Here is a 21,188-nt window from a genome sequence, read left to right on the forward strand (position 1 = left end):
CCCCTGTAAGCCGTATATACTTTGTGCGTTTACAAGCCGGACTCCACCTGTGTCTTTGACGCGGACCCTGATCTGATCTGCTTCCTGAGGCATCATGGTCAACAATGGCCAGCTGTTGAGGGAATCGCCTCGCAGGTTCTAGCAAACAACATTCGGGGGTTGATCCCAACCCTGCCTCAAGCTGTGGGTGAACTACCTAATAGCCCCCAACGCCGTGGCCTTCCACGGCGCCCAACGCAGATGAGGTCATCGGGGGCGCGGCCGAATTGTCAAAGTCCGCCGCGCCACCAGAGAGTGGAGTCTTTGCCTCGGCATGGCCTCTGCTGGGTGCCATTTAACTAAGTTACGAGTATGTCATCAAACGATAGTTACAGTAGCAGACAGAGCTCCTCGGTGAGTGGGACCCTGCTGTGCTTGCCATCCTCCCCCCCTACCAATTTACTACCGGAAGAGGCGTCCTCTGGCGTCACCGCAGGACGCAACCAGAACTTTTGCTCTTGCAGACTTTTAAAATCCGAAGCATATTATAAATCCACGGCGTCTCGACACTGCCATGTAGAAAGTAGAGCCACTGTAACGCTTAACGGTCCAAGTCGTGGCTGATGAAAGAGTGGCACCCGCGGATGAATTGACTTGCCGCCATCGCAAAGCTACGCGTCGCCATGATGAAATAAATAGTCGCCAGATCCGGGCGCCAGAAGATTGGGGAGCATTCAGGTTATAGCATCTTCATGCTTCAGTCTGCTTCTTGTTCGACGTTGAACCGTGCATCTTGCTCAATCATAACCAAGCTCTTCTTCCGTCCTGCAACAAGACAGCTTCATATCACCACCACCCTCACTCACCAACCAAAGCGACGACTCGCCACAACAGCTATCATCATGGCTCCCAACAAGACCCTCATCTACAAGCAAATCCCTTCGGGGCTCCCCAAGCCCGGCAAGGACCTCGTGGTCGAGTCGCGCGACACTGATCTCGAGACGGCCCCCAAGGGCGGCCTCATCGTCCAGATCCAGTATGCTTCGTTCGACCCGTATCTGCGCGGCAAGATGCGCGACCCCAAGATCAAGTCCTACTCGCCCGCCTTCGAGGCCAACAACCCCATCGTCAATGCCACCGTCTCGCGCGTCCTCAAGAGCGACAACCCCAACTTCAAGGAGGGCGACTTTGTCGTCGGCGCCACCCCCATCGCCGAGTACGCCCGCATCGAGAACCCCGCCGCCCCCCTGATCACCAAGATCAATAACGAGCACAACCTCGACCTCGGCATCTTCCTCGGCCCCCTGGGCATGCCCGGCCTGACCGCCTGGTCCAGCCTGCACAAGATTGGCCAGCCCAAGAAGGGCGAGACCATCTTCATCAGCTCCGCCGCCGGCGCCGTCGGCCAGGTCGTCGGCCAGGTCGCCAAGCGCGAGGGCCTCACCGTCATCGGCTCCGTCGGCTCCGACGACAAGCTCGACTTCATCACCAAGGACCTCGGCTTCGATGCCGGCTTCAACTACAAGAAGGAGAAGCCCCTCGACGCCCTGCGCAGGCTCGCCCCCAACGGCATCGACATTTACTACGAGAACGTCGGCGGCGAGCACCTCGAGGCCGCCCTTGATGTAATGAACCCGGGCGGCCGCATTGTTGCCTGCGGAATGGTACGTCACCGTCACCCCCCCTCGATGCCGTCAACGTCAAGCAAGCAAAAAAACTAACTACCAGGCCTGCCTGCAGATTAGCGAGTACAACGCAAAGCCCGAGGAGAGATACGGCATCAAGAACCTCATGTACATTGTCACCAAGCAGATCCTGTTCCAGGGCTTCATCGTCGGCAAGCCCGGCTTCGGACCCGCCTACTATAAGGAGCACCAGGAGACGCTGTCCAAGTGGCTCGCCGACGGTAGCGTCAAGGCGAAGCTGGACATTTCCGAGGGCATTGATAACGCTGCCGAGGCGCTTGTTGGTATGCTCCAGGGCAAGAACTTTGGCAAGGCCGTCTTGAAGATTTGATTACGCGAAACAAAAAGCATAGCGAAAATTTGATTCTGGTATTTTTGTGATGGAGCATAGTGGACGTTCCACAGCGCATGCCTCGTGATTTGACGCCCGCTGAGACTTGAAGTTTGTTGGTAGATATGTATAAGCGACACTCGATCGAACAGAAGGATGTGACTTCAGAAGCTCGCTCAATACGATGGCCTATCCGGTCTTCTCCATATCTGCCGCCGGACGCAACCACTCACACAAGCATCGGCCACGACGGCTACAGCGGCTACAGCGGCTTCAATTGCCCCTGGCCTCGTGGGGGGCAATCTGGCGATGATGTCGACTGCTGCGTGGAACGGCCGGCTGCAGGTATTATGCGGCATAGTGGACGCGAGGACTGTGAAAGCCGAGCTCTGCGGCGCGATGAGCTGCGAAAACGGAGAAATGTGCGTGATGGCGCGTTGTGTTTATCGGGCAGAGCCGGCGATCAATGTCGTCACCGTTCGTGTCGCAGTGGCACAATAAGAAACGAGAGGGTACGGGGCCCTGCGACTACGGTGACCCAAAAATAATCTGACAAGTGCTGGCTGTGATCATCACCAGAGCAGCCGATCGCGCCCATCTGTTTTGTCGTCGGCCATGAGGTATGTAGATGCAGGTGACTGGCAGCAGCCTCAGTACACATTTCAACGGCATGCATCACGCAGTGGCCACGTCGCAAACATATGAACAATTGACCTGGGCAATAAAAAAAGCAAAGCAACGCGGAAATCATTTCATCCAAGCGGACATATTCGTAACCGTCATTTCGTGAATGCATGCAGAATGCTAACACGAGCAAAAAAAAGTTTCGACAGGAGTCGAACTCGTGGGGTTCCAAAGATTGAAGTACGGAGTCTTCTCGGCGAATCACATGCGAAAAACGGTAAAAGGCAGTTCTTTGGCAATAAGAGATTCTACCGACTCCACCCAATTCGCTGGCAATTTTGCTTTATATACCGCCACCCACAACAAACGCGAGAGAGCAACTGACCACGCCTATATCAGTCATGTCCAACTGCAATCAAGCCATCCGCAAGTGCGACTCGGCTGCGCGAACATGATCCGATTAATAGACTGTATGTCCTCTGTCAGGCTACTCTGCTCACATGTACGGTGTCTCGGTGGCTTTTATGGCGCATCACGGCGGACTTTGGTCAAACAAACCCGTGCAGTCAACTGTAGACTGCAGACCTGCGCCCGTTAATTGCCATGACAATCACCCCACGATGCCTGAATCCCAAAATAACTGAGCATAATGCGCTTGGAGCTACCTGTTGTGTGGCCAATTTTTCTTAGACGCAGGTACCGTGCATCGAGTAGATTTTCCGAACCTTGCGAGTACCCGAACTGGCATTCTCGCGCAGGTCACGTTGCGTTTTGCATCGTACCATGTCACTTCGGTGCAGATGGCCGAGAGGAAACTAGTTAGCATAGAGGTGTAGGCAATGAGGCTCATCTTGGTCATAGATTGTGGATAAGGAGCTCAGAAAGATGCAAGTAACGAAAAAGCTGTAGACGTCAAACTTACGTGACTTATTCAGTCTGCATATGACGAGCACCATGAGGCGGAGACTGAAGATTAAACAGCTAAACGCTTTTACCGCGTAGAAACATCATTTCAGTGCCTCATGGCCAGCTGAGAGTCTTGTCTTGATCCGGTCTTGTCACCGAGAACCGTTTCGCTCGGCAAACATGGTAGGGAATCCGGGTGTCCATGCTTGACTCGTCGCTCCTGTTAGAGATCGGCTTTGCGAGAAGCTCTTCCTTGGTGCCTTCCCACCACGGCCCTGCCGATGCCTCACCTTCCAAAATACCAATCTCGTATGTCCTGTCGTCGTCGAAGCTATGGGTATACGGCCACTTCCATACCGATGGCAAGCTCTCCTGTAATTCTCTGTATTCCTTGGCGCTCATCCCAAGGCGCGGCGAAATCGGCCCTTTGCTTTCTATGGGCTTCAGCTCGGCAACAATAGTATGTGGTCTTCCAGGGTATAGCGTGGTGAAATGTTGCTGTGTTTCTGGTGATAGGTGCTCCCTGCCTACGGGTCCACACACGTCTTTATGCCCGAGTTTAAGTCGTTGACCAGACTCGACGTCTTCGAAAGTCAAGCCTCCCCTGTAAAGAATGTTCCCATCGAAAAGGCATGAGCTAGAGTTATCTAACGTGATAGGCCGGTCATGCTCAAGCAGGAAGCGCAATGTGATCACAAAGGGTCTTTCCGAGGTAAGATCTAACACTGAGGATGAGGTGTCAACCTCAATACTGATGAACGGCATCGTCAAGCAATCAGGGATGAAAGTTCGTAGCAATAGCCTGGAGTGTCAAGAGATAAATGTGCCACGTCAGGACATACACGAATGTCGCGCACAGAAATTGCACAAAAACAAGGCGCGGTGAAGAGAGGTCGCTTCATATAGTGAGAGAGCAGCCAGCCACCCAACACCACTACGTCATGCCTGACGTAACCAGTGAATTCCGTCCGACAAGTAACAAGCACAGTTGACACTTTGCAAATGGTGACACCTTGCCTCGGTGGACGGGTGACGTATGTATCCGAGTAACTTCTTTGGGTTGTGACTTTGGTAGCCCGTAGATGTCTATTTACGGGATCAAACTGCTCGAATTTACTTCAATGGCTCTGTGGATCACTGCAACGACCACTCCCAAGTGAGCAGTACGCTTCTTGCCGTCTGATACCGGAGAGAAAACATAAATTCCGAAGAAGCAGGGCAAATGGCCAAGTAATGTCCTTAAATCACACTTTAACACGTATGAGGTACCGGGGTTTGTCTCGAGCACTTGGGGGTGAGGGTGATCACCGCCTATAACATCAGGGCCGTTGGCCAAGGTTGAGGTCCATTTAACAATACAACCCCAAGCTGACCAACAGCTGAATGAACGAAAACCGATCATTGGCTGCAACTATTGCACATGAGCACTTACCTTGTCCACCGACGTTGCATTCCATTCCACCCTGAGACGATACTTTTACGACCAGACGGTCAACTGCTTAGCCTGACATGATCACGTCCCTGTTTGGTGACCAGGTCAGATACTACATCTGTGAAAGAACATCGCGACAGTGGAAGCGAGCAAGTGACTGAGCTTGCCGTGCATAGAACGTATGAAGCCTCCTTACAGACGCTTCATGATTCCCTAGAAGGGAACAACTGCCAACATCGTGAGACGAACTTCCCGCGCTTGATCCTACTTTGGTACGCTGTCAAGTTGTCGGCCTCCCGCGTCAAGGTTCAGGTCGGACAGCCTGGTTTGTTTTCGTGCCGTTCTTGCATTGACCATGACATCGATGCTTGCAGTTAACTGACACCAGACTCAACCAACACTCCTTCGGTAGGCGATGATGAAACCAACAAAACCATGCATCCCTGACAGTTGATGACGAGTTGCATGTTCACGATGCATTATGAAGTAATGCGGCCTAAGACGGGGGGTAACGCCTCGATTCTCTGAAGAAAAGGATTTTGCTCAATGTATCATATGCCAGCCTAGAGCATGAAGTATAAAGAAGAGCCCCAATGTGCTTGTCGGGTTTGTTTCTGATTATTCTCTATATTCACAACCCATTGAAGACTTCGCCAATATGATGGTTACTCTTTCTACCTTCGTATTCGCCCTTGGGCTACTCCGCGTCGCGAACGCTGTGCCACACACTCCTCATCCTGACACTCATCGCCTGTAAGTTAACGGTGAGCAACGCGCTGTTCTACGCATATGTCCTGGTGGTTGGAAGTTTCCCCTCTACGACGATACTACTTGCGAGAAAGTTGGAGAAAAGGTCAGTGGGAAGATGGGTAGCCTTGCAGGCATCATTCTACATTAAATCATGTATGTCGTCCCTTGAATGTCCATGTTTCCATCGCTGACAGTGCCCAGGCATTTCGACGTCGTTGGTCACGCCTCAGTCGGTTCGCACATTACAGATTATAAGACCGGTTATGGTCCATTGAACACGCAGAAATTCAGCCGAGGGCCCGACACCGCATTCCCGTCTTGGAATGCCGACTCTTATCGCTGGATGGCGCAAGAGCATTACCTGTCTACGCTTTGTGGACGAAAGTTTAAGTCTGCAACTAGTAACAGCGATTATTATACCTGCGAAACCTGCTGGCCTCAGTAATCCGCACTACATTTATGAATCGGTTACACTGGTCTCAATCAATTCGAGGCGAAACAGGTTCCCTTGATCAGGATCATGTCAAGTCTTAAGCTTCTTCGTACCCTACATATGGAAATTCCGTTTCTCTCTTTCATTCTCCAGCTCAGGGTTATCAGAGCTGCGTGGCGGCGAGGGCTGGACTTTGTATGCGTGGGATTTGGTATGATTCATTTGCAAGCAGCCAAGGGATATTGGCTGGCCATAAATTGGCAATGAACACAGTGTGCTATTTTCCAGATGTCCTAAGACTAGAGGTGCCCCTTATCCGCCGCTTCGCTTCACCACTAAGACAGGTCCGACTTCTCTTTCCAAGACTCATTCGACTTCTCCTGATGCCTGTACAACGGTGGCAAGGGCTCCAGTCGCTGCCGAAGCACATATCTGCGAAAGTGCCAGATGCTGTTCTTGATCTGGTAGCTCATGTGCTTCCGGGTGCTGACGTTGAAGACCTGGTCCAGCTCCTCGAGCGTGAGGGCCTTTGTCTCCGGGACAAAGAAGAGGATCAGGAACCAGAGGATCACACACCACGCGGCGTACCAGGCAAAGGCTCCTTGCTCAGTGAATGCCGTCCGAAGGTGGTTCCAGGTGAATGAGATGATGAAGTTGAAGCACCACGTCGTCGCCGTGGCCCACGACATGCCTACATCGCGGACGTGGACAGGGAACGCCTCGGCTGAGTATGTGAAGGGGACTGGGCCCTCGCCTGGAGAGTAAAACACTTCGAAGAGGTACATTCCCGCCGTGACCATACCTAGGCGGGCCTTTTCGTTGGCGATGAAGAACGACATGCCTGTCCAGAGAAGTGTGATTGCGAGGAAGGGAAACGTGAAAAGCAACAGGTTTCGTCGTCCCCATCGGTCGATTGTGAAAAGTGCGGGGATGGCAAACACCCAGTTCAGGATCCCAGTACCCATGGACGCCAGGAGAGCCGAGTTAATGGAGTAATTTGCTTCCAGAAAGATGTTTGTGCTAAAGTACGCGATAATGTTGACCTGTACGTGTTGTTAGCAACCATACAGAGACAGCATTCGGGCCAAGGGATTTGCGGACGCCACAGAATTGTTGCCCCAGCATCAGAATCCACGTAGCCCATGTAGCGCGACGGTTACGGGGAACCTTGAATAACTCAATGAATTGAATAAACAGATTTTTGCCCTTGTTTGCTTCGCGCTCGAGTTCGACGCCGACATAGGTGTAGTACGTATCGCGAGCGGCTTGGACGTTGGAATAGCGGAGACGCTGGAACGACCGGAAAGCCTTGCCGACCTTGTTATGCTGTATATACCACCTGCACGAGCTTGTTAGCGCTCTAGGGCGATATGAGGGCCAATGTTTCACCTCATACCTTGGCGATTCTGGACAAAAGTAGACTTGCGCGCAAACGATGAGAGGCAACACCACGGTCGAACCCAACATCAAACGCCATCCTAGAGACGGGTCGATGCCGGTGGACGGCCCAAAGGCCACTCCCATAATATTGCCGAGCATTATGCCAAAGGCAGTCCACCTATATGTGCCGTTAGACTTTAGGACTCGGTCTTTTGGTGATGATGAGCGTACATCTGCCACTGCATGACCAGCGCACCGCGGATCGGCGCAGGAGAGCATTCTGCCGCATAGACTGGGACCGTGGACGACTTGGGACCAATTCCAAAGCCCAGAACAAAGCGAGCGACAAAGAGGTTAACCCAAGAATTGGCAACCCCCTCCCAGATGGACGCGACGGCCGCGATGAAACAAGAGACAAAGATGGTGCCGCGACGACCCAAGACCCTGTTGAGCGGCTCCGTCAACCAGCAGCCGATAACGGCACAGCACAGATACGGCGCGCCGACAACGAGCCCCGTGATGCTGTCCTGCATGCTCTTGCTGAAGCGCGTGACGTTGGGGCCCGCAATGTCCAGGTCCTCGAGGTACAGCGCCTGGGCGCCGTTGTTGACCGTCTCGTCCATGCCCTGCACGGCGGCGGCGAGCGAGCACATGACGCAAAGCCTGTAGAGCGTGAACGGCTGGCTCCAGCGGTGGGTGCGCTCTCGCTCGATGATGTTGCGGTCGTCGGGCGACAGCTCGGGGATGCTGGCGTACTGGTCCGGATTCTGGGCGACGAGGGCGCCCTTTCGAAAGTCGTCTGTAAAGTCGGTCAGGTGGAAGCGGCGACAGAAGTCGTCCACGTCGGCCATGAGTTCCTCCTTGGAGCGCCGCTTGAGCGGGTTCTCCATGACCGCGGACAGGTTCTCCATGTTTTCGAAGCCCAGGGAGCTGCGCCGGCGGGGCGCGTGCTCGACCGTTTCCGCCTCGGCCGAGTCGCGCGTGGCCTTTTCCTCATGCTGGTCCATCCCGGTGATGGCGTCGTGTAGATAGTTGCTTCACTATAGTCTGAACTTTTATAGATGGCGACTACGGGGGCAGTTGCGGCAAACCGAGAGAGACAAACCGAGAGACGAAGTATCAGTGATCGCGCAGAGCTGCTTCCAATGCTGGCCTTCACACGGACGGCGCACGTCGATGGAGACGATAGGGTCCTACGCTACTTGAGGCTCAGGCTCCCTCCATGATATAACCTTCGTTCCATCGCTACAACGTCAGGCCACCTTGGGCCCACTGACGTTACTTGCAGCCACCTCACGCCTCGAAGGATTCATGTGGAAGCATGTTGCGCGTGTGGATGGCAGCACGGCGTGTTTCCATCCCCCACTACCCCGGACACTCCACCCTGGCGATCGATCACCGCTGTCAGGACTCCGGACTCCGGACTCCGGAGAAGCATCAAGTGGAGCGAGGCAAGCCGCCAGGCGGCAGGAGCAGCATCCCACGGAGCTCAGTCCTACCGAAGCGACTCGGCGGACTGCAGTATTGTGGCAGCGCCATCCGGATCGACACTACGAAGTACACGTTACGAACAACCAGGCTACTGGTCTGGCTTCTCGCATCGCCTTGCCTTCAAGCCGAGTAGACATGTCGTATCTTGGAAACAGGTCCATGCAATGTGCGATATTGTCGTACTACGCGCGTTCAGTCTTTTCACAACGGCTCGCGGCCACCAACTTGTGTCGTCCAACAAAATGACGTCGAAACGACATCGAGAGGGAGTGGTAAGGAACAAGCTCCGTTCGCGAAACCCCACCTCCCTAGACAAGATCCTTTCCCGAAACGTGGAGCGAGACCTGGGGTGGTGGGCTGCGGCGCGGGGGAGTGATGTAATTGTCGTTGGATTGACTTCGAGATGTTGGTGTCGCTCCCCAACTTGATTGGATCTATTCGTAGATGCCAGCAAACAAAGATTGTTTTGCCCTGTGTTACAGTGTTGTTCCAGGGCCTAAACAATGAACGCACATGGCACTTCACCTCATGGCAAGACGCAGACCAAGGCGCATGGGCCAACAAGCACTGTCCCCGTTGAAATACATACTGATCGCCATGCCCTTTTGGCGGCGCACAACAACAAGTGCGTCACACTCAAGTGTCCCGGGGCGATTGAAGCGACCCTACATGCAATTACATCGGGTGCGGTCCTTGGGCGGCTCCCACGCATAACGGCCGTGCCTCAGCATCATTCATGGTAATGTTTCAGATCGATACTACAGCAGTATCATTCCCCTTTAGACTACACAAGCTTCCGTAGCATGAACATGGCTGTGAGGCCCCACGAAACCCAGCCCAGCCGCCTATGCCAGCGGACTTGCTGCTCTATTGACTCTGTGCCTGGTGTTGCTCCTGTAGTCCAAACCTTCATTTGACGTCCTTGTATACTGTACAGTATTGTTCAACCCCAGCAGGGGACGTTGGGCGGTGGCAAAGCAGGCGAATCTCGATCTGCGGCATGATGTGCAAATGTGTCGTCCGGTGGTGTCATGCTCGGTTACAGCGGCAGCAAGAGACGCAAGTTACACTGCTGAAGTGCTGACATCTCCAACCACCCACTCACTGCCTTGGCGCCTTGTCCTCTCCAGGTGTCCACGATGTCTAGCGCATCCATCAGCGAAGCAACATGAAGCGCAAACGACTGACCGTCAGCCAACACAAGACACAAACATTTAGACAAAGCGCAACGTCATACTGTATTTGCGAGGGCAGAGGAGCTCTGCGAACAACGGCCTACACACAGGAGGAGGCATCCTTTGCCATGACCCCCAACATGAAAGCGAGGTTCTGACGTCAATACTCCAACCAAAGCTGCCAACGCCTGTAGGTGGATCGGTACAGACAGGCACTAATGGGGTGTCTGATGGCGTAAAGCGTGACACGGCGTTGTCCGGCCGAGCAATACTCGTCCCGTAGCTGCACATCTCGTAACTCGTAGCCACTCCACTTGCAGTCTAGGACTGGAATATGCCGCCCGGATGACAACAACAGCGAGTCGTACTGGTCTGGTGCTGTTTCCCACAAGTGAGCGACGAGACTGTGACAAGGACGGCACAAAGTGCATGAAGAAAGTAAGGCTCATCGCCCAGGTCTCTAAGCTTTCCACTCTCCCCATGGCTGCATGGAGCCAAGTGACGTGGAACGATGCATGTCGCAATAATACAGGCGCAGGCCACGATGATGGCATATCCAACGCCGGCAAGGGCCCTGTAAACAAACCAGACCAGCCTTTGCGGCGAAAGTGAAGCGGCGGATGGAGCGGTGGCCGACCGGGCGGGGCCGGAGCGGGGCCGAAGAAATTGCCTGTTTCGGCAGTGGGCGAGAAGCAGAAGCACTTGGAGACGCCGGTCGCTTGACTCCCCGACACTGATGTTCATAATGTACATGTATTAAATTATGACCCGGTTCTAACCGAGTGTAGAATTTGCATCTCTAGTCTATCCATCATTATCCGGGAAACTCCCAGCGCATTTCGCTCAAATGACGCTCTATGCATGTGGCGGCGAAACGGAGTCGCACGCTGTCTAGTTCTTCCCGGCGGAACCAAGTCTTTTCCTTGGTGCCAGTCGCCGAGGCCCGCAAACGCCCTTCCCGAGGAAAAAGAGAAAAGAAAGAAAAAGAAAACATCAGCCCTCAACAACAAGATGCGCAGTCTATAAATGCGTCTTGTCGTTGCTCGTGACGGCATATCTATCCTCGTTAAACGTGCTGTTGAGGGTGACGCGGCCGACCACGTTCTTGGTCTCGAGACGGATCCACGTCTGCAGGGCCTTTTGCTGGAGCATCTCCTCGGTGACGACAATGTGGCGGCCGCCGCGGACCCAGTCGCCGTAGCCGCCGTAGCCCGCGTGCTGGCCGTAGCAGAGGTGGATGTTGTTGCCGCGCACAAAGGTCCCCGGCAGGACCTCCCTCCAGCGGCGGCACCACGTGTTGCCGTGGTCGTGGCCGGAGAAGACGGCCAGGAGGCCCTCGGTGCCCGACAGGGCCTGCATGAAGGGGACATCCTGGCCGCCGTAGCGGCAGTTGGGGTTGCCCCCGCCCCAGGTCCCGTCGGGGCACCAGTCCTGCGCCTGCGGCGACACGGGCGTCTCGTCGTTGATGCCCGGGTTCTGGTCGCCCTTGACCTTGCGCTGGATCAGGCTCGTGGCGTTGGTCGGGATGTGGACGAAGGCGAGGGAGGGGATGACCTTGCGGTACTTGCGTCGGAGCCTCACGCTCTCCTTGCGGAACCATCTGACGACGTCGCGGTCGACCCAGTCGGCCCGGGGCACGGGCTTGCCGTCCTCGCCGGTGGCGCCAAAGACCTTGCCGCCGCGACTGTCGAAAAACCACAGCAGGAGGTTCGGCGCGCAGGGGTCGTCGGACGAGTCTTCCTTGGTGCAGTTGGAGGCGTAGACGGGGAGCCAGTAGTTGGTGACGCCGGCGTCTCTGCCCATGACCATTCGCTCCGTGAGAGCGCCGGGGTGCTGCTTCTCGCGCTCAAGGATATTCCTCGGGTCAAGGGTCTGACTGCTATCGTGGTTGCCGTAGGTGGAAGCCCAGAACGTCCCGCGCTTCATCATGGGCTGCACGATGTCGTCGACGTAGCCCGACATGTTCTTCGCCTGGGAGGCATCGCCGCTGATGAGGTCCCCGTTGAGCACCACCAGGTCTACGGGATCTGAGTCGAGCACATTGTTCATGACGTTGATCGTCTTCTCGTCTTGCCGCGGGCCCTCGGCGGTATCTGCCTCTGTTTTGATCCCCCGTTAGCGCCCCCCTTGTCGTTGCGGCAAGTGCTGTCTGTAAACTTACTTTCGCCAAAATGAAGATCGTTAAAGACTGTTAGGTGAAAGCTTCCGTCGGGTCTAAACCGCAGCTTGTGGTTGTCGTAGCCTCGCCGGGCAATCGGTGAGGGCGCGGCCTGGACGGCGGCCGCGGCGATGACGGCGGCCAGCAGTGCAGAGCGCATTTTTCCGGCTCGCTCCAAGTGACTGGCGTCGGGGTATTCGAAGGTAAATTGGTTGCGATATTAAAATTCCATAAATATTATCAGACAAAGACGCTACGTGGATACTGAGAGAGTCCGTCCCTTGATCTTCCTCAAGGTTAGGCCTTTATACATGTACGCTGCACTGTTGGCACAGAGCAGTAGGCAACGTCATCGCGCGAAGATACGTCTAAAATTGGACAACGACGAGAGCGGACTCTCGCGCGACGTCAAACTCGCACCGTTCATACGATGGTCCTGTCTACAGCGATTGCCCTCGATTTAGAGCCGCGTTGCGACAAGGGCTGCGGACGATGACCAGCAGAATGAAACGAGAGAGGGTGGCTTAGAATCACCCTCCGACTCAACCCCCCTTTGTCGCCGTTTGCTAACGCGGCTTGAAACTTGTTGTCCGTCGCCCGACCAGACCACATGTTTCCGAAGAACGCCGCCTGGGGTCGCGTCCGGTCCGTGCGGTTGGTGTTGAGGGCAGCCTGGGGGGGGGGGGGGGACTGTAGCAGCAGCTGGTTTCTTGGGATGGTCACTGCCGCGTTTGGAGCTGTCAAGCGTCTGAGGCTCATCACCTACAGAGGGGCCCACCCGCGGATGGCCTCTGCTTTTTTTTCCCCGCCGGGAATAGGACCGCGGAGGAGTTGGGGTGACGGGAAGCTGCGGGCGGGAGGGCATGTTTCAAGTGTGTTGGAACAGATCTGACTGGAGTCCCGACGACACGGAGCACAGCCGTGTCAGATCTGTGAAAGGGGAGTGAGTGATTGAAGCCTGATTGCAATTGTGGGTAAGAGTTACGAGAGGAGTGACTCTGCAGCCATATCAGGCACGGTGATGCTGCATCTTGGGGATTACGTGCAAAATGTTATGATAATGGTGTTTCTGGGGAGCGCTCTGCAGCGATAATTGCGAGTCACAAGGCCAGCACGTACTCTCAGGGGTTTTCTTGAACATTTGTTGGGTTTTCTTTTCCTGATCTGCTTCCCGAATTAAACATTCGCCTTTGGGGATTTGAGAGCATACGCAGCTAATCACGCGCGGCTCATCGAGACCTATATATCCAACTATACTTGAACAGAGTAAATAACTTCTTAGTAGACTCAACTACGCCGGCATAGGCGACACTCCAGTCAACAGCTTCCATGATCGCACAACGGGACCGCTCCACTCGTCATGCTTCAGATCGGATCCGGGGCTGATCGCCAGCGCCAGTCTCTCTTCTGCTTACAGGCTGTTTGTGACGGTTACACTGCGGCGCGCCGCCGCCCACACATGGCGACTGGAGCCTGCACATCTCGACTATCGGCGTCGCACCACAGCAAATCGGCGCCGCTCGTTACACCGCCGCCCGCCGCATCCATTTTTGCGGAGAGGCCGAGATCTTGAATGCTCCCTATTTTTTTTTTTTGCACTCTCGGCGCAGCCCGATCCGCGCGGGTCCGCGAGATGGCAAATCACCATGTCCAACATGTTCCCCATGACGCCATTCCCCCCCGCTCTCCTTTCAGAGACTCGATGGAGCTGGAATACTACGTTGGTAGTTTATTACTACTGCTCGTTAGTAGCGGGCAAATCCAAGCCAAGGCACCACGCACCCGCCCGGCTAGCGTCCCCAGTCCGCCCGCCTCTCCCAACACTGATGTGAAAGTCTTTTTTTTTCTCTCACGGGGGGGCCGCCGCGGCGAAAGGAGAAAGGAAGCCGTCCTACCCGCAATAACGGATCCTTCCCCCCCGGGGGCGCGCGTGCGATTCCCACTTGACGCCCCGACGGCGCTGTCGATGATGGGTTTCACGACCGGCGCCGTCGATGGAAGCGTCGCAAGCGTGCCCCGACGTGCACCTATCGTCCGTCCTTGAAGGAATGTTGTGCGACAGCTTCCCCGAGCGAGCGAAGCGTTATTTTGTGTGTTCGTGTGTGTGCCTGTGTGTGTGTGTGTCGCGTGCGTGCGTGTCGGTGTCGAGTATATAACTCATCCGTGCCCCCTCGTGCAGGGATTGCAGTCGTCGTCTGGTCACCGCCAACCTGCCGGTAGCATCACATCGCATCGCTCGTCATGGCCTCGAAGCCACAGCCGGAGCAGCAGCAGCAGCAGCAGCAGAAGGCGTCTGAGGAGGACCCGCCGCCCCCCCGCGTCGATGCCGTCCGTGGCCTCGTCGGCGAGGAGCTCCTCCAGACCGAAGACGACGATGCCTCCTCATCCGTGCCCGAGACGACGCGCCGCGAGGTCTGGGCCTGGTACGCCTACTACGTCGGGGCCAACGGCCTCGCGCTCTTCAACTACGGCCCGACGGCCTTCCAGAGCCTCCTCCAGCAGGCCGCCGACGACGCCGACACCAACGCATCGTCCGCGGCGGGCCTCCTCCCCTTTGCCGGGCGCGACCGCGACGTCAACTCCATCCTGCTCATCGCCAACGGCGTCTCCTTCGCCGCGCAGGCCGTCCTCTTCCTGCTCATCGGCGCCTACGCCGACTTTGGCCCGTCGCCCGTCCGCCGCGCCATCCTGCTCGCCTGGTCGCTCGTCGGCTGGGCCGTGGGCTTCGCGTGGCTCGCCGTCCGCCACCCGAGCCAGTGGCGCGCCGCCACGGGGCTCTACGTCGTCGGCCTCATCGCCTACCAGCTCACCCTCACGTACTGGACGGCCGCGTTCCCCGAGCTCGCCCGCAACGCGCCCGGCATGCGCGAGGCCAGGCGCGAGGCGGCGCGTACGGGGCTGACCGAAGGCTTGCTGCGTCGCGACGAGCTCGAGCGCAGCCGCCTCAGCAACGTCGCCTTTTGGGCCCAGTCGGTCGGCGAGCTGGCCATCCTCGCCGTCATCGTCGGCATCCTCTTCGGGCTGGGCTACTCCAACGCCGCCGACGTGGACCCCGCCGCCAACAGCCGCGGGCTGAGCATCGTCATCGCCTTCACCGCCGGCTGCTGGCTCGTCCTCTCCGCCGGCTGGTTCCTGCTCGAGAAGCGCCGGCCCGGGCGCCCCATCCCCGCCGGCCGCGGGCCCCTGACCGTCGGGCTGTGGCAGCTCCGCGAGGCGGCCGTGCTGATATGGCGGCTGCGCCAGAGCCTCATCTTCCTCGCCGGCTACTTCCTGCTCGGCGACAGCCTCAACACCACCGTCACCGTCATCGCCACGCTGCAGAACCAGATCGTGAGCTACAGCACCCTCACCCTCACCTACCTGCTCATCGTCGGCATCGCCGCCCAGGCCGCGGGCATCGGCGCCTTCTGGCTCGTCCAGCGCCGCCTGCGCCTCGGCCCCAAGGCCATGTTCTGCGCCGTCATGGTCGGCATCGTCCTGCTCGACGGCTGGGGCATGGTCGGCAACTGGACCGACCGCTTCGGCTTCCGCAACCCCTGGGAGGTCTGGGCGTACCAGGCCTTTTACGGCCTCTTCGTCTGCCCTTGGTACAGCTACTCGCAGATCATGATTAGCTCCGTCACGCCCCCGGGCCACGAGTTCCTCTTCTTCTCCGTCTTCAACGTCATCGGCAAGGCCTCGAGCTTCATCGGCCCCCTCATCAGCAGCGCCATCATCGATGCCTCACCTGGCGGCAAGAACAACAGCGCGCCGTTTTATTTTCTCTTCGCGCTCAGCCTGGTCAGCGCCGTCGCCATCTGGCTCTTTGTCGACCTGGATAAGAGCGCCAAAGAGCAGGCCGACTTTCTGGCCCAGGAACAAAAGCGTCTGGCCGGCACTAGCAGCGATGATGAGGCGCCCGGTGTCAACATGAAGTCGGGGAAGCCTCATGCCGTCCGGTAGCGCGCGTGCGCGGCGTGATTGCATTTCTCATTCTTACTGGGGAGTCACGCCCGCCACGGCAGCAGCAGCGAGAGGCAACGCAGTATGGGGAGGCAAACGATGCCCTGGATGTGTTTATTCTTTTTTTGTTCTTCTCGTTTTTCTTTTGCTCTCACCGATGGCCCTCGGATGCCTTGTTGCCGGCGGCAGCTGCGCCTTCTCTACATCTTGGGCAGCACCGTCCTGCAGTAACACGAAGAGCTGATGGGCACGTCTGCTCGTGCCAGCGCGGCCTGCAGCTGCGGGTGCACCCTCTTCGCTTCCTCCGTCTCGCCCAGCCGCAGTAGGCACTCGTGATAGCCGTGCAGCGCCCACACGTTGTTGGGGTGCCGGTGCACCCGGGGCAGCGACTCGTCCAGCCCGAGATCGGCTCTGTAGACGCCCAGAGCCTCCTTCACGTGGCCCTGCTCGAGAAGAAGCGCCCCGTAAGCGTGGCGCGCCGGCTGCATCCACCCCCAGGGCTCGTCAAAGGGCAGCTTGTCGTAGCGGCGAATCGACTCGCGGAGGTGATGAAACGCGGCGTCAAAGTTGCACCGCCGGTACTCGACCTCGCCGTCGAGCATCGCCTCGGCCACGCATAATATGTCGACGCACTTGTTGTTGAAGAGGGTCCGAGATGGCTTGACCCGCGGAACGGCCCCGCGGAACAGCTGGCGCTGGGCGACGGCCTCGTCGACGCGGCCCATGGCGGCGAGGGCCATGCCCCGTGCGTAGTAGACGAGCGCCGTGGTCACGCAGTAGAGGTCGCGGTCCTCGGGCAGGCGGATGGCCAGCACGTCCCGCCAGCGGCCGAAGCGGACAAGGGCGTGCACGCGCATGGCGAGGAAGGCCTCGAGCCAGTCGGCCATGGGGGGTGACTCGACGCGCAGCAGCTCTTCCGAGATGCTCGCCTCGAGCATGTCGACCGTCTCGAGCGCGATGCGCGACTGGCCAGAGAAGAGGGCGGCGTAGAGGCGGAAGTGGTAGTCGTGGCTGCGGTACAGCGTATAAAAGTTGAGCGGCCCCTCGCGCTCGAGGAACTTGATGTCGGCGCGCACCGCGTCCGAGTTGGCGTCGACGGCGCGCGCGTAGTCGCCGACGAGGATGTCGAGGTGGCTCGGCATGTGGTTGAGGTGGCCCGCGTCCGGCACCAGCCCCCGCAGCTTGTCGGCGGCCGGCATGGCGGCCTCGGGCGTCTGTGACATCTCCATGAGATGAATGTACATGTGAAGCACGCCGGGGTGCCGGTCGCCGCCGTCCTGCGCCAGCGCGCGGTCCAGCACGCGCTTGGCCTCGAGGGTCCGCGCACCGCGTGCCGGCACACCAGTCCGTATGTCCCATAGGTTCCAGGGCGTGAGGTTCATCAGCGCGTCGGCGTACAGGGCGGCGACGTCGAGGTCGTCGGGGAAGCGGGCGGCGACGGCGCTCATGGCGTCGGCGTACGCGGCGTTCCATATGCAGGCCTCAGGCTTCCCCGGGGCCTGGTCCGTGGGGTATCGGTGTCGTAGGGCGTCTATGAGGGCGCCCTCGACCGGGGAAGCATCGCCGGCGAGGGCGAGGGCGAGGGCCTGCTCGACAGCGTGGTTCGTCCTCTCGGCGGTCGTCTGGCGCTCGCGACGACCAAACAGCTCCCAGGGCTTGTTGTAGTTGGGGCCAAGCGCGTAGGCCAAGCCCCAGTGGCCGATGGCGCACGCCCGGTCGGTGGCGATGACGCGCTCGAAGCACTTGGCCGCCTCCTCATGGTTGAAGCCATAGCACCAGACGAGGCCTCGGTCGAACCAGGTCTGGGCGGCGGGATAGGCGGTGGTCACCGGTCGGTGAAGGTGGCCGAGGTCGTAGTAGGCGTCGTCATGGCCGGCGTCTTGGATACGGGGCGATTGCTGGCCGTCGCTGTCGGTCATGATCGAGCAAGCTCCAAGAGCCGGTGTGGGTGGTGCGGGAGGGAGGCGAGCCTGGATGGAGGTTGGGCAACCGAGGAAGTGACTTGTTACTTGTCACCCCAAGTCCGGCTCCCAATCCCGCAGTCGGCCCAGCTGCCCGTTGGTGGGTCCTTCGGAGACCAACTAAGTAAGAGGGGGCCTTCCCTACAAAAACCCGATACACGGCGTGTCTAGCCCATACACCAACAATCGCGTTTTCCCATAGTAAACGCGGCCTCTTTGCTGCCAGCTACGATAGCCCACGTTATAATTAAAGACTTATCTATTTAGCTACTATAAGACTAGTAGTTTCCCTATAGCCTAGCCAATATAGTAATTAAATTATAGCCCTAGTGAAGGCGGCATAGCTAACGCATAGCTAACGTATTATTCCGCTATAGCGATTTCTTATTAATATCGGAGGTAATATACCTTCCGCCTGAGGTTATTTAGGCTCCCCCGCCTTTCCCTCGTATATCAGATTACGAGGCGAGAAGAAAGATGTTTACGGACGAGCCCGATAGAATAGGAGACGACCTATATTGATTGAGCTATGTTCCTGCTGCGAGAGCATCTAGAGTAGCTCTATTTGCTCAAGAAGGTAGGCAACAATGGCAGTGACAAACTATGACACATATTCTCTTCTCTGTTTCTCGTCTCGTTGTCTCATTGTCCCTCATCAACCTGCGTTGTCGGTTCGCAACTGTTGTATGTGGATGTGATGGTGCTCGCATTTGCGTCTACTCTTCCCTGACTGAGAGAAAAGAGGCCGAATGGCGACTCATTGCTGATTCACTTGCGCATTACCACCAACTTTAGATCCTCAGCGCCTGGCAACTGAACAAACTTCTCGTCGGCTTGTGAATAACCACAGCTTTTATATAGTGGCACAGCATTTACAGTTGAATGCAGTTCAAACTTGACAGAGCTACCTTGTCTTTGAGCGGCAGCCTCGCATTCCTTTACCAAACGAGTGCCCAGCCCTCTCCTGGCCCAGTCCGGGTGCACATATATCCCGCGAATCTGGACGGTTGGGGCCATCGTCCCGAACAGTCCTTCCGCCGCAAGGTTTGAGCGGGGGTTCATGTCCCCCGATAAAGAGTAAGAAGCCCTGGAGACATTCCAGCCGCCGCTGGCAATGATACGGTTCGGAGTCCCACGCGGACAGATGACGAAATACGTTGACGCGTTGATGAGCTCGTTGTAGCGGCCGTCGAGTGACTGGATCATGGCGCACATTTGAGACTCGGTGTGGCTCGCCGCGCAGAGGCGCGAAACCGAGATGGACATGAGGGAAAGCAAGGCGGGGAGGTCTTCGGTAGTCGCAGGGCGAATTGCCAAGTTTTGATCTGACGAACCCTCCATTGCGTTAATGATGGCCGGGAGTATTGAGAAAGAAATGTCAGACCATTGTCGCTGGAGATGGCATGAGTTGGGCTGATGAGACTTTCTTTACTGAACAAGGACAGCAGGGGCTCCTGCAGGATTGAAACCGCGCATTTCTTTCTGCGCGCGTTGAGAGCATAACTAATGACTCACAAATCACAGGTCGGGACAATGAGTCAACCAGCTTACATTACGGGAACCATGGAGCATCGGCCACCGCGGCTTCACATCGTGCGCTAACTAGACCCGTTCCTCACAGCATTGCCAACCCGTCCATAGACAAGTACCGGCCCGCACTGCGCGAGCCGCAGCTGAGCGGCAGTGCATTAGCACAGGTCGATATTTTCCCCATAAAATGCCGACACCTTACGACTGGCGACTAATCTACTAATGCCCTTGTTAATTGCCACCAGGCATCCGTCCAGCAGCAGACGCACTGTAGATATGCCTGAGACATCAAATGTCGGCACTGCGGTCTGGCGAACGGAGCACCTACCTTTGATGTTCCGTTGTTATATCCGGGAGGAGCGTCTCGACTGTCACGAATCAAGCAAGATGCCGTTCCCTTTTACAGTCGGGTCTTTGCAAGCCGACCGCCTGCTCCTCATATTTCGTGTGAGCCAGCACACGCGCCAACTACAAGTATAATTCGTACATTTAGTATCCTCCCAATATTATTGAAAGCCAGCGTCGAGCACGCTCTAGAACCCTGCCTTGCAAATCTGCACGGCCAGGCCGACCCATTTCTGGTACGCCGTGGGCTTCTCGGAAATCTGCACCGCCTGGCACACCACGGCAACGTCCGTCCCCTGCCAGTTGCCGACCGTCTTCATCCGGATGATGAAGGCCCGTGTGCTGCAGTCGGCTCGCATGCTGCAGCTAATGTCGTTGTACCACTGCGCGCGCTGCTGGTAGATGCCGACGCTGTCGTAGTCTGCGCCGACGCCCTCGTTGGGGAATTGTAGCGACGCCGGCACGGCGTGGTTTGCCAGGATGCGGATGTTGGACTGCGTGATGCTGCGTCAGTCATCATCAAATGTTATCCGTGGTCGTTTCGGCGTACCTCTGTGAGGGCAGTAGTGATGGCCACCATGCAGCCCTGCCATCCGGTGCCTGACTTCTTGACCTCCTGCATGATTGCCCAGGCGTTGCGCGACTGCGACGGGTCAAGGCCGGGCAAATTGCCTCGAGACGCGATGTGCTTATTTGTTGAGATGCTCCTGAGGTCGAGACCGTCCTTGACCGTGTCCACAGCAGCTTCATGTTCGTCGACGACTCCGTCGACACCCGAGACGTCGTCACGCACAACAATCGGCCCATTGTTGCTGATGCCGAAGGACACGCCCTCGTCGACAGAGTCGGGCCCGGGCGTGGGCGCCGCAATGGTGATTCCAAAGACGGCCAAGGCCGCGAATATACTAAGTCCCTTCATCTCGACAAGTTGTAAAAAATGACGCTTCGTGTGGTTTGAACAGCTGGCAATCGAATTGTGGCGATGATTCCTGTTTCAAGGCTGCAGCGTCGTCTTTATACTATCGGAGGCCGAGGAGCTACATCCGCGACGGACAAGCACACTGTC

At 57.1% G+C, this 21,188-nt stretch overlaps 7 protein-coding genes across 8 annotated transcripts; 2 read left to right on the plus strand and 5 right to left on the minus strand.

Moving 5' to 3' along the window:
• Window positions 1–419: 419 nt before the first annotated feature.
• JDV02_000408 (uncharacterized protein) lies at window positions 420–2,246 on the plus strand. The gene is made up of 2 exons (XM_047981209.1): window positions 420–1,643; window positions 1,720–2,246. Exons 1-2 carry the CDS (start codon window positions 732–734, stop codon window positions 1,993–1,995), a joined length of 1,188 nt encoding a protein of 395 aa, XP_047837167.1. The 5' UTR covers window positions 420–731; the 3' UTR covers window positions 1,996–2,246.
• A 4,151-nt stretch (window positions 2,247–6,397) lies between these two features.
• Window positions 6,398–8,687, minus strand: JDV02_000409 (uncharacterized protein). Its single transcript, XM_047981210.1, has 4 exons — window positions 7,752–8,687; window positions 7,537–7,698; window positions 7,242–7,479; window positions 6,398–7,183 (listed from the first exon to the last, which is right to left on the minus strand). The coding sequence occupies exons 1-4, from the start codon at window positions 8,525–8,527 to the stop codon at window positions 6,476–6,478; spliced, it is 1,884 nt and encodes a 627-aa protein (XP_047837168.1). The 5' UTR covers window positions 8,528–8,687; the 3' UTR covers window positions 6,398–6,475.
• A 2,519-nt stretch (window positions 8,688–11,206) lies between these two features.
• On the minus strand, window positions 11,207–12,504 carry JDV02_000410 (uncharacterized protein; the record flags this gene model as incomplete). The annotated part of the gene is made up of 2 exons (XM_047981211.1): window positions 11,207–12,285; window positions 12,348–12,504. The coding sequence occupies 2 exons, from the start codon at window positions 12,502–12,504 to the stop codon at window positions 11,207–11,209; spliced, it is 1,236 nt and encodes a 411-aa protein (XP_047837169.1).
• Window positions 12,505–14,338: 1,834 nt separating this feature from the next.
• JDV02_000411 (uncharacterized protein) lies at window positions 14,339–16,592 on the plus strand (the record flags this gene model as incomplete). Its single annotated transcript, XM_047981212.1, has 3 exons — window positions 14,339–14,346; window positions 14,391–14,397; window positions 14,565–16,592. 3 exons carry the CDS (start codon window positions 14,339–14,341, stop codon window positions 16,284–16,286), a joined length of 1,737 nt encoding a protein of 578 aa, XP_047837170.1. The 3' UTR covers window positions 16,287–16,592.
• On the minus strand, window positions 14,656–18,248 carry JDV02_000412 (uncharacterized protein). Its single transcript, XM_047981213.1, has one exon. The coding sequence runs from the start codon at window positions 18,203–18,205 to the stop codon at window positions 16,487–16,489; it is 1,719 nt and encodes a 572-aa protein (XP_047837171.1). The 5' UTR covers window positions 18,206–18,248; the 3' UTR covers window positions 14,656–16,486.
• Window positions 18,249–18,759: 511 nt separating this feature from the next.
• JDV02_000413 (uncharacterized protein) lies at window positions 18,760–19,680 on the minus strand. 2 transcript variants are annotated; one of them, XM_047981215.1, is made up of 2 exons: window positions 19,156–19,680; window positions 18,760–19,060 (listed from the first exon to the last, which is right to left on the minus strand). In XM_047981215.1, the coding sequence occupies exons 1-2, from the start codon at window positions 19,586–19,588 to the stop codon at window positions 19,047–19,049; spliced, it is 447 nt and encodes a 148-aa protein (XP_047837173.1). In that variant the 5' UTR covers window positions 19,589–19,680; the 3' UTR covers window positions 18,760–19,046. The 2 variants fall into 2 exon arrangements, with proteins under 2 accessions (XP_047837173.1, XP_047837172.1); XM_047981214.1 differs by having other exon boundaries at window positions 18,760–19,680.
• A 630-nt stretch (window positions 19,681–20,310) lies between these two features.
• Window positions 20,311–21,041, minus strand: JDV02_000414 (uncharacterized protein; the record flags this gene model as incomplete). Its single annotated transcript, XM_047981216.1, has 2 exons — window positions 20,311–20,616; window positions 20,673–21,041. 2 exons carry the CDS (start codon window positions 21,039–21,041, stop codon window positions 20,311–20,313), a joined length of 675 nt encoding a protein of 224 aa, XP_047837174.1.
• Between the last annotated feature and the right edge of the window lie 147 nt (window positions 21,042–21,188).

The sequence above is a fragment of the Purpureocillium takamizusanense genome, chromosome 1, assembly GCF_022605165.1.
Source record: "Purpureocillium takamizusanense chromosome 1, complete sequence".
NCBI lineage: Eukaryota > Fungi > Ascomycota > Sordariomycetes > Hypocreales > Ophiocordycipitaceae > Purpureocillium > Purpureocillium takamizusanense.